The 10,900-nt window shown below is 36.1% G+C and overlaps 1 protein-coding gene across 2 annotated transcripts; it reads right to left on the bottom strand.

Moving 5' to 3' along the window:
• Positions 1-372: 372 nt before the first annotated feature.
• Positions 373-10,495, bottom strand: LOC121996973. 2 transcript variants are annotated; one of them, XM_042551162.1, is made up of 15 exons: positions 10,028-10,495; positions 8,782-8,872; positions 8,581-8,665; positions 8,420-8,504; positions 6,305-6,374; positions 5,713-5,782; positions 4,829-4,874; positions 4,513-4,753; positions 3,107-3,173; positions 2,968-3,027; positions 2,800-2,881; positions 2,049-2,118; positions 1,837-1,917; positions 879-958; positions 373-778 (listed from the first exon to the last, which is right to left on the bottom strand). In XM_042551162.1, exons 1-15 carry the CDS (start codon positions 10,159-10,161, stop codon positions 700-702), a joined length of 1,341 nt encoding a protein of 446 aa, XP_042407096.1. In that variant the 5' UTR covers positions 10,162-10,495; the 3' UTR covers positions 373-699. The 2 variants fall into 2 exon arrangements, with proteins under 2 accessions (XP_042407096.1, XP_042407095.1); XM_042551161.1 differs by having other exon boundaries at positions 2,800-2,874; positions 2,968-3,173; positions 10,028-10,489.
• Between the last annotated feature and the right edge of the window lie 405 nt (positions 10,496-10,900).

Below are 10,900 nucleotides of genomic sequence, written 5' to 3'. Positions count from 1 at the left end.
AATTGATAGATCCGTGGGTTGACCTGCTAAACCCGTAACCCACCTTAAATTGAGTTGAAATTTTCCCAACCCACCAAGTTGACGGGTTGACCTGCCCCACCCCGCCAAATGATTGGCCCGCCACGAGTCAACCCATCCCACCCTAAGTTGGCCCATTTGACAACTCTAATTTTTTACCATCATAATTATTTAACAATAATTAATCATCTCTAAAAAGATAAAGAGAAAAAAATTGAATAATATAAATATTTATAAAAATAATTAGTAAGTAGATATTATAATTTGATTTAAAAATATTTTCAATTAATAATTTTTATAAAACACCTATAAGATTTTATTAACAAGCCTATAAAAAAATTGAAAATAGTTTGATATTAATAAAACCTTCACAGGACAATTTAAATATATTTACTGATACAAAAACACATTCCCAAATAATAAAGCCCAGATTCCTATATTTCCAATTCTGGATCACAAAGACTACAACAAAAAGTAACACACTCGTAAAACAATCACGCTCTTGAGAAAACCTATTTGGACTTTCACGTATATTGATTAGAATTTTATCCCATGTATGCGCCACTATGCCCAGAGTTAAAACACCCAAAAAATCTCTAACTTACATACATCAGTCATGCTATGAACACAAATTAGTGAGAGAATTTTTAAAATTACTTGTGTATGTATAGTGTTGGGAGCTTAAACATCATATACAGGCATCCGCTCCTCGATGGGTACGCGGCATATAGGGCACTTCTTGCACTTTTCCGAGCATGACCTGTTGATATAGTGGAGTTAGTGATTTGAGATAGAAATTCACTCTTAAGATTACTAGAAGCAGCAGTAGTGCATATCAACAAACACACACAAAACTTTACTTGCAGAGAATCCGGTGACGACATGGAAGGAGGACCGTGCATATTTCTGCCTCAAAGCAAATCCTACATAGCACTTTCTCCTGAAACAGACCGACAAAAATATTTGCCAAGATCAGGGAACATATACTTCAGAAATTCAGCAAAGGATATTTGCACCGTAAAAATGAAGAAAGCGAATCCTTGCAGAAGTAAATAAACTCTAAATGATATAGCATTAATGTAGATCCATAGTGGAAGCACGGGAGTCACATGGAGCTAATTGCATGGTCAGCAATGCCAGCAAAAAGTGCTTAAGGTCATGTAAAAAAACCATAAACAGCACGCAGAGAATAGTAGGGACATGCAATGCAAGGAACAGCTTAAGTCTACCATAAAATGCAAACAATATGCGTAAAATATTGGGTGCTTATATTCTTACCACCTTCTGACTTCAATATCAGTGTCGTATCACCTAAGGTGCAGCTCGTCTCATACAAGAGATAAAAATGATGATAGTCAATGCCTGTTTATTCCTAAATAAATAATTTCAACTTCACTTTGTTTCTATTTATCGATTGCACACTCAATCTAAGAGGCATAATTGTGACTAGCATGACATCTTTTTCCTGCTCAAAATAGTTTTCCAAAATAACAGGGTAGCTTCTGTGTGTATATTAGCAATAATGCTAATTCATAACTTATTAAAAGTGTATTGAGTTTTATGCTTTCTCTGTGAGCCACGTCCTTTGTTTTTACCAAAACCATTGGACCACAATGAGCAGAACTCCCTGTCGTACAATGTTTTGGGGCGTTCAAACGAATAAAATCTTCATGCATACATAACTGGTCCAAATTGAAAGCCCGTGAAAGAAAACATATAGGGTATAACCGCTTTTTAAAAAAAATGCATGACACAAGAATTAGAATCCTAGATATTCATTAGGTATAGTTTAACCAAAAACTTAGATTGAATACGGACATTTTGAAGCCTTTCATATTCCTGTTGGCTATACTTTGTTATTTCAGCTTGTTCCCCCAAAGCTGCTTGTAGTCTCCAAACCTGAGGTACCAATACAGATGGAGATCAAAGAAAAGATAATATTGCAGTACATAAGCTTGCTATGCAGTATCTAAAATTCTAGAAATAGACAACAACTTGGTGATTCACACAAGCATATAAATCCACTGCACCTCCTCAGCCAAATCCCTCTTTGCCATTTTCTTTACAACCTCAGGAGGATAACCACAAAAAGTGTTATACCTGCAGAGAACTGACTGATTAGAAGAAAGATACTAGTTGTTCTACTAGTCAATTTCAATACAAGTGATTTATAGCATTGATCCCAATCCTATCTCCTAGCAAGATGAGCAATCTCTTTATATTATGAGACTTACATCTTGAATTTTGTGTTCATGTTTCAAAACATTTTGTTGAGAAGGCAGACACTGCCCATCTTTGCTTTTAGAAAATATACTAATCTTCAACAATAAACCAGGCCAATGGTATTTTCCTGTGTGTTTCAGATAGCACGTAATGACTTGCAAGTATCATAAAAAACCACAGCCAGGCAAACACTCTAAAAGGAAAGTATCATCTCTTAAAAGGTCAAGAGTTAGTTATTATTCTGATTAGATATGATTTGGAAATCAAACCAATCATTCAAAGAGAATCTAAGGCATATTCTGTGATTTTTAACTAATGGGAACTGATGCTTTCCATTGTTTAAACTCAAAGATACATGTGCATGGTAAAGAGAACACTGAGACAAACAAAGCCAACAAATAGACTCTAATATCTATCATGCAGCTAATGGAAGTGATATGTGGAGCATCTCGAATTGCCATAACAGCTTCTGCTAGTTCACTTTTCTTCAAGCATAAAAGTTGATTATTCATCCTATCAGATAAATGTCTAGAGAGTAAACGAAGCGGAAAAAGATACCCAGTTTCTTCAGTATAAAACAAGCGAGCTTGCTCTTCTCTGCTTTCCTCATCAATGGACCACCAACCAAGCAATCTGTTAACTTGGACAAGATATAATCAAATAAAGAACAGAGCTAATTTCTTACCCAAAATAACATATTCAACTGGTGAACAAGTAAAATAGTACCTTGAACCATGATGCACAAAAGCAAAGAAGTCATGAACATTTGATGAAATTCTGAGATATCTAGTATCAATAGTTCCAAAATCAAGTAAAAGAACAAGCTTCTCCACCAATGTTAAAAAAGCATATAGGACAGCAGCACCTTGCAAAATAAATAATGGCGAGAAAAGTGCAAAAATTGGTATATGTCGAGCACTAGGAGGTGTTCCCTGAGCCAGCAAAGAAGTACTAAACATCTCAGTATGGCATGATGAAACACGAAATAAATATATCTCACTTTCTAGTGATATAGATGCAGAAAAAAGTGGCATAGAAGCAAATTCTCGAAAGACAATAGTCAATCAAATATCTTGCTTAAACAAACTCTTGAGTAGCATGATTTTTAGCATGTTTGTTTTGAACTATATCCAATCCTAATTTCTAAATGAAAAAGAATTAAATAATAGAAAAAAACACTGATATGCCCAGCATTCAAAATCAACAAAATAAATTGAAATAATTAGCTCAAGGTTTGACTTCTTCAAGATTACATTTGCCATTACTTGAACAAACAAGTTATCTATAGACTCCTACATAGTTTGAACTAGAACTTAAAGCTTATTGATGCAAGGTTATGAATATCTATACTCATACAGTCACCATTTGCAAGTATCTTAGAAATTTGGTTAACAAAACTTGCAATATTAATGCATTCCCACTTCAATAAAAATTATATAGTGTGTTAAAATTTTAAACGCAAGATAATTCTTCAACATTGACCTCGCTTTAAAGTTTTATTGCTTAGACTTGTCTTACCTTATAAGTTATAAGAATTAGCACAATGACAAGGACATGATTGCACCATTCTTCATCTAAAATTTTGGCCATGAATTAGTATAATTAGTTAGAGTTTTTGTTAAGTGAACTTTTCACATACCCCTTTCCTGTGTCAACGCAACACATACAGGTACTAGGTGAGTTGGACACCTGGTAAATGATGTGTGCTACACCTAGATCCATACCCAAATAAGTTACATATACTCCAAATTGAAAACATAGGTTAGAATAGTGCCATATGCGCGTAGGAGCATGGTGATTAATTCCATGCCCTTGAATGCTGCAACAGCAAAATAGAAAAAGGCCCTAATGGTAATCTTCCAAACTTTGAAGCACTCTATCAATGCAATGTGTGTTTAATGGACAAGCATGGAACACTATTATTTGTGTTACTCTCCCTCTACTTGAATGAAAAGATGTAATAGCCACCAAATGAGCATCATTTTTTTGGCAGAGGTTAAGCAAATATCTAATTTTATAGAGGAAAGTTATATTGGCAGCATCTACTCACACATACAAGTGGATAGCAGAGTACACCATCAGAGTCAAAAAAATAATCATGATTCAAGCAACTTTTAGTGGGTTTTCATTGTATAATGATATATCGAATTTTTTATACTACTCTTAGCCAAGAAAGAGCTACTTAAGAAACAAGCATTGAAGCATGTTGATCCATGAGTTGGAAGAAAAAGCAAAATTGTAGTGTAAAGTTGCTACAATTGCACATCATACCTCGAGGCGCATGCAAAACAAAACCTGGAAAACCACAATAGGAACTTTCATTATATGGCCTCCAATGTCTTGCAGACTACAAACCCCCTGATCATGGTCCTCAATGGAAGAAAGCAGAAGACCACTATTCCAATCTCGATACCTAATTGCAGTTGAAGAAGAAGCTTCGCCATGATAACGTCTATGGATCATTGGATTAGACCACTTTGTAGACACAAGGAAAGCAAAACACTCTGCAATCCTGAAAAGAGTAGGTAGATCAGAAGATATTAGTGATATTGTTAAAACCATTAAAGGGGAAAAAAGGGAGTGCTACCCAAAATTTATGAATAGATCCCACCAACCAAGAGCATCAACATCACCTGCATTGACAAAAAGAGGTTGCATAATTATATGATAACTGCTTATCCAAATATTACAAATAAGAATAAAGAAAAAAACAGATATTGTAATATACTCATTGCCAAATCAGAAAGAGGGAGAACAGGGAAAGGAGAAGAGAAGAAAGAAGATAGTTGATGGAGGAGAAGAGAGGAGATAAGGAATTCAAATGCACACTTTGAACAATGTATTTCCTTAGTGCAAATAAGAAAAAAGATCATGCTTTGCATATCTAGACCCTTTTTATCCAAATATCAAGTTATTAGAATACAGATTATTCACGCATCTGAATGAAAGAACATCAAATGTGTATATTCACCAACATGAATTTACAGAATAAAGTTCACCAAAAAAAAAAGGATCAGAATAATCACAGTACAAATATATGCGAAGACACCAAGTCAGGCTCTGATTATCTATCAATTATATTTTTATTAGAACCAGACTCCAGATATGAGTGGTCCACAACTCCGCATGATAGTAATACTGACAGAATTTCATTCATTTCCACTTGTTGTCAAATTAACAATCTTTGCAGTTTGGTTTTGTATAGAGCTTAAAAGGTAAAGCACAGCAGGTCTAAATGAACTTCCTATTTCAGAAATACAATTTGATTGTCCTAATTCTAGCTAAATGTAGATACCTTTTTTTCCTTGAAAAAGATCTTAGATCCATTTTTCCGAAGAACATGTAAAGAACAAAATAGCACATGAATATGCTTAGCAACAAATTTATTGTTCATATGTACAATAAAATCCAATGCTCTATACTTGCAAAAGTTATAAAAAGCTTTAGAAAACAAAGGTGAAGGGAATTTACCACATAGCTTAAGAAGGGTGAATATGGAAGCAGCTATGAGAAACACCATTGAGATTGCAACCCAGAAGTGCTAAGACAAGTGTCACAAGATTCAGTATAAAAAACTTGAGAAAGTCAAAAACAAAATTGTATTGTAATATAAAATATACTAGCTTAGACACCAATGCAAAAAAGGACAAGATGGCCTATTGATGTAAGTTCCTTTTACTTTTATCAGTCATGCATCTTTGGTACCATGCTCAATGCCCAAATTGCTACTATGACAAGACAAATGATTAGGTAATTAAAAAAATAAGACATACGAGTTTCACGTGAACTACAAAAAATACAAACTTATGAGCTGAAACTATAAAAAGTAGATAGGTGCACGAAAAAGTAGAAAGCTGTAATAGATTTATAAAATTTTGCATTACATATGCAAGAACAAGCGTTATGCAGCAATTACTAGCAAAAATTTCCTACATGAACATCTATAATTCTTCTTCAAAAACAAGCTCCTATAAGATGCTAGATTAATGTTATCTCTCATTACGAAATCCATACACTCATCAGAACAGTGATGAATTGAAGAATTCAACTCGATTGAACTTACAGGAAGTGTCTCCCAGATAGCTTCATCACTCATGCTCTCTTCATCTCCTGGCATTAAAGCTTTACACATCCTGAAAATTAGAGTGCCAGTTGCAGAGGTCAAAATGCCCAGAGAAGTTCAGGGTGATGTGATAACTCTAATATGTGATGGATTTTTTCTTCTTATTGTCTTTTTATCTTTTTCTAGTGTCTACAGATGTACCATTGTTAATTTTAACAGTTACTATGATTGCCTCTCGTCCTATTTTAACAGAATTGACAAAAAGAGTAGTGACCAATTTTGAAGATAGTTCTTAAGGAAGTTACTAGTTCGTTTTGTGTGTTTTTTTGTATATTCAAAGGCCTCTTTATACATGATTTTATAAGTAACTGTGTTACTCATAAAAGACCATTTTCTCACATAAGTGTTCTAAAATCTTACTTATATGAACACTTGCAACCCAGCCCTTCTTGTTCTCCAATTCAAAAACACATTAAAAACTTAAGTTCAAGATCAACAAAAATAACTTATCTTAATGACACCTATCTCAATATTATCTGGAAGTCCATCTGAATATTAGTAGTTTAGTACTGCCCTATAAGTGAGTTTTTAAAAGTCATCTACCATTGGATAAATTGGACCAGTTGACCGAGACAAATAGACTTTATCATGGTTTTAAACATTGTAAATTCAAAACGGCGCTGTTAAAAAGAACTTATCTTAACAGTACCTAACTTATAGTATGTGGAAGTTGATCTGAATAGAAGTACCATCATATAAGCAAGTTTCAAAAGTCATCTACCATAGGATAAATTGGACCAGTTTGACTGAGACGAATAGGATTTATCATGGTTTCAACTCTTTTTTGTCTCCCTCAATCCAGATCCAGGGAGACACTAGCATCAATGCATCTAGAAAAATTGGCAGCATAGGCAGACAGTATCCGACAAAAGCTTGGCTGGCCAAAGAACTCACAAGAAAGGTGGACGACAAAGATTCAACACTAGACTGGTGGCAACAATGAAGCTATTATCAACGACGACAAACTAGAGGAACCTAGGCTGAGGTGATGAGGAAGAAGTTTCAGCCCCTTCTAATCAATATCAAACAACATAATCTCCCTGCAAAAACATGTAGGTCAATATGCATTGGAACTCTACCATTCCACCAAGCTATAAACCCTAGTATTTCTATCCTCCAAAACTAGGATAATTATTGTATGAGGTCTACCCAATGCTAGATTCAAAAAGCACATAATGGATCGATATGAACATCAAGACTTGTCCCATAAACGAGTTGTTGCTGCTACCTTCTCCTGGGTTCCTCCTTCCAGCTGAAGAAATCTAAGCCCATGTTGACTAATTTTAGATGGCTTGGATATCAATTGAAATTGATGGATGTTACTGATAATAGTTAGTCCAAACCAATGTTTTTGTTGTGATTGTACTCAAGAACCAACTTATTCCCATGGAGGAAAAAGGGCTACTTTAACCTAGCATTAAGGCATCCTTGGGAAGAGTGAGGGAAAGAACTAGGGGTAGGAAAAAGTGGGAGGAAATTGGTTCTTCCTTATATGCTTGGGAAGGAACATGAGGAGGATAGAAAGAAACTTCTTTATTTCATTTTTTATCAAACTTGAAAAACAAAATAATAATTGGATGACATAAAAACTTAATTCTATGTTTTTTATAATATAGTTGGTTGGAGTCAGTTTCCATCATTTTCCACCCGATTTGAGCCGAAGGGATATGAGAGAAAGGAGAGTAAGATGTCTCTTTCCAACCCTAGTAACAATGACTGGGTAGGCATTATGTAAGTTGTGCAAAATAACACGAAACAAACTTGATAAACAAGAACTCACAGACAATAGATCTTCGGCTTATGTAGAATACAAATACACTCAAGCTTCTGGCAAACTAAAAACTGGATAAGCTATGACAATTAGCTTAAAGTGTCTATAGTTAAAGATCCATTCTAGTTTTATTAGTAAAATTCTCAGTTGTAGCCAGACTTACATTTTATATCCAGAATGTGGTATTGTGGTGCTAATAACAAGGTAAAATATCCAATTATCAATGAATATTCTCCTGTTATTTCCCTCTAAGATAGTTTAAATACAAAGATAAATATATTTACCTGAAATTATCAACAAGAATGGTTATCTCAAAGGCCAAAAGTGGAAGGAACACAACCTTTAGGTTGATATAACGTCCAGCATTAACTGTATGAAATTTCAAATAAGAACTATCAGTAGAGTTCATATAAATTGACTGCTAAGCAATTGTGTCCACTCTTACCACTTATATTGTGAAGATATATACAAAGAAGTAGTTCAAAGGCAATTAACAAAGGTACTGCAACAACAGCATGACAAGGTGCCCACTGTATAAAAAGAAGTATATCAGGCCAGGTTACTGAACTGACAATTATTACTAGCCACACTGTAAACAACAGAACAAAAACATTTGCTTGAATAGACATTAGAAGTTAAATCATACATGGCGATCATGAGGCAATGACGGAGCAGGTAAGGAGAACCTCCCTCGTGCTGTAACAGCATGAAATAGCCAAAGAGGAACAAATATTGTCCTAGCACATCAGGAGAAAATGAGATCAACATCATAAATATATGAAGCACTAGATTTATGTAGATTCTCACAGCATAATGGGAGTCCACAATTGGTGATGGAGGAAAAAAAATTATTGAAATTCAATTTGGAATATAACAAAACAATACCACCTAGCCGATAGAGATCTATAAATCAATAAAGTTACAAAAGAGACATGAAAATTATGAGGGGTAATTCCCTTGTTCAATGGTAAGTATAATTCTGTCAGTGGTTGTGTTAAAGATACATGCTACATCTGGACCAGTATGGTGACTAAAATAAGGTGGACCATATATCACATGTCTTATACTGCATAATCCTCATTCAGATTGCATTTCACAAAGCAACTTGTGTGACATATCCATTTTACTACGCATTGTTGGTGAGAGAAAACAACATCCCTAGCATGTGACCAAGTTCAGCGTCAGAGACAATACCATGGCCCAAGTTAAATTTTAGAAACCCACAAATGTCACTTTCCCAGGGCAAGTATTGCTGTAACACATACATAAAAAGAGGATAATTCCCATTATAAAAGTTCATCTAATTGTGACTACTGGAAGAGCATCACTAGAATGACAGCAACATGAAAAATCACCAATAAGCATTTGCATTTTGGTTCACGATAATACTAGTAATCTCCTGATTTTAGTTGCTGAAGGAATTTTCCAAATGATAACTACCACCAAATCCAAGTATTTTTTTTCCCGAGATAATATGAATTGCAAAAAAAATCAAAGAAAGTTAGAAAGAGAAAACAAGAAAATTAAAACGAAACATAATTCAAATGAACGTGGCAGAAGGAAAGTCGCGAGATATGAAGAGCCGGAAGCAGGGAATTCGATGTCACAGACAACCAATCCTGCTTTCCTTTTTCAAAAATAAAGGTTTAGAATTGAAACGTGAAAGAAAGCTGTATAGAACAAAACTCATCTCAGTCATCCTTTCTATCCACCCCAAATCCTAAAACCCCCACCTAGCCAAATCAACCACGCCCCCGTAAATCTCAAAAACTAAAAGTGCCATCTTTTTAAGGAATGGGTGAGCTCGCACCAAACAATCCGGAAGCAAACACAATTAAATCCAGGGAAAGGGCATCAAATTACAAAGGGGCGAAAGCGAAAGCAGAGCTGACCACCAAGAGTAGGGCGTCCGACCGTCAATCTTGAGGGCGAGGAAGAGGGTAAAGCAGAAGAGAAGCGCGTGCGCGGCCAGTGCCTGCGCCGCCTTCCCCACCTTCCTCCACGACATGGCCCTCTGTCGATGCATAGCCACAGCCCCGCCTCTCCCAAACCCTTCTCCTCTTCTCCTCTCTTCCCTCCTTGTATCCGAACCAGCGGCGCCACGGAGACCGCTGTCTGGCGATCTCTCTAACCGAATTTCTCTGGCTGAGCTGGATAACGCAGGCGAGCTTCCAAGGTCATCAGATCATACCACCCCCGCCCCCTTGCCTTCGCGATTTTTTATTCTACGAGTGATAAGGAAGCTGGTCGAGTCACCCCGGTAAGTTTCCAGGAGAGACGTCGCCCCCTGTAGAGAAATCGGAGCCGCCGTCGATCGAGTCAACGGTGGTTTGGATTGGATGGGATTGGAATGGATCGGATCCCTCCCAACAAACTTCTTTTCTTGTTTCGCAAACAAAAGAGACTCCCTGTATCAATAATTGATTTACAAGTTAACTATTTATATATAATTCTTTATTAAAATATAATTATGCAACTTGATTGTTCAGGACAAATCTGAGTGATTGGGGAAGGCACGAGCTGAGCGACTCTGCGTGACAGCCGAAATGGGACCACACGCTCACTGAGCAAACGATAAATAACGTATCGAAAAGGACCTCACGCTCAAGCTAGACAGTGTTCTTCCTGCATCTGTGCTGAGTCTGTATTGTTGCATTGCTCGAGTGCGCGGTCGTTGGAGGGCACCCAATATGCTGATGGAAGACGATCAAATCCTTTTAGTCGGCAATCTATTGAGGCGTAAATGAGCGTAAAAGCAGATTCCA

The sequence above is a fragment of the Zingiber officinale genome, chromosome 6A, assembly GCF_018446385.1.
Source record: "Zingiber officinale cultivar Zhangliang chromosome 6A, Zo_v1.1, whole genome shotgun sequence".
Classification (NCBI taxonomy): domain Eukaryota; kingdom Viridiplantae; phylum Streptophyta; class Magnoliopsida; order Zingiberales; family Zingiberaceae; genus Zingiber; species Zingiber officinale.
This window is presented reverse-complemented; position numbering and strand designations above follow the sequence as displayed.

Excerpts from the sequence above, each read along its gene's own strand:
- LOC121996973 (XM_042551161.1), bottom strand. The coding sequence starts at position 10,161 with ATGCATCGACAGAGGGCCATGTCGTGGAGGAAGGTGGGGAAGGCGGCG. Across the intron at positions 2,875-2,967 it reads TTTGTGCATCATGGTTCAAG|ATTGCTTGGTTGGTGGTCCA; the intron begins GTACTATTTTAC and ends CCAAGTTAACAG. Across the intron at positions 2,119-2,799 it reads TTTTATACTGAAGAAACTGG|GTATAACACTTTTTGTGGTT; the intron begins GTATCTTTTTCC and ends AGTTCTCTGCAG.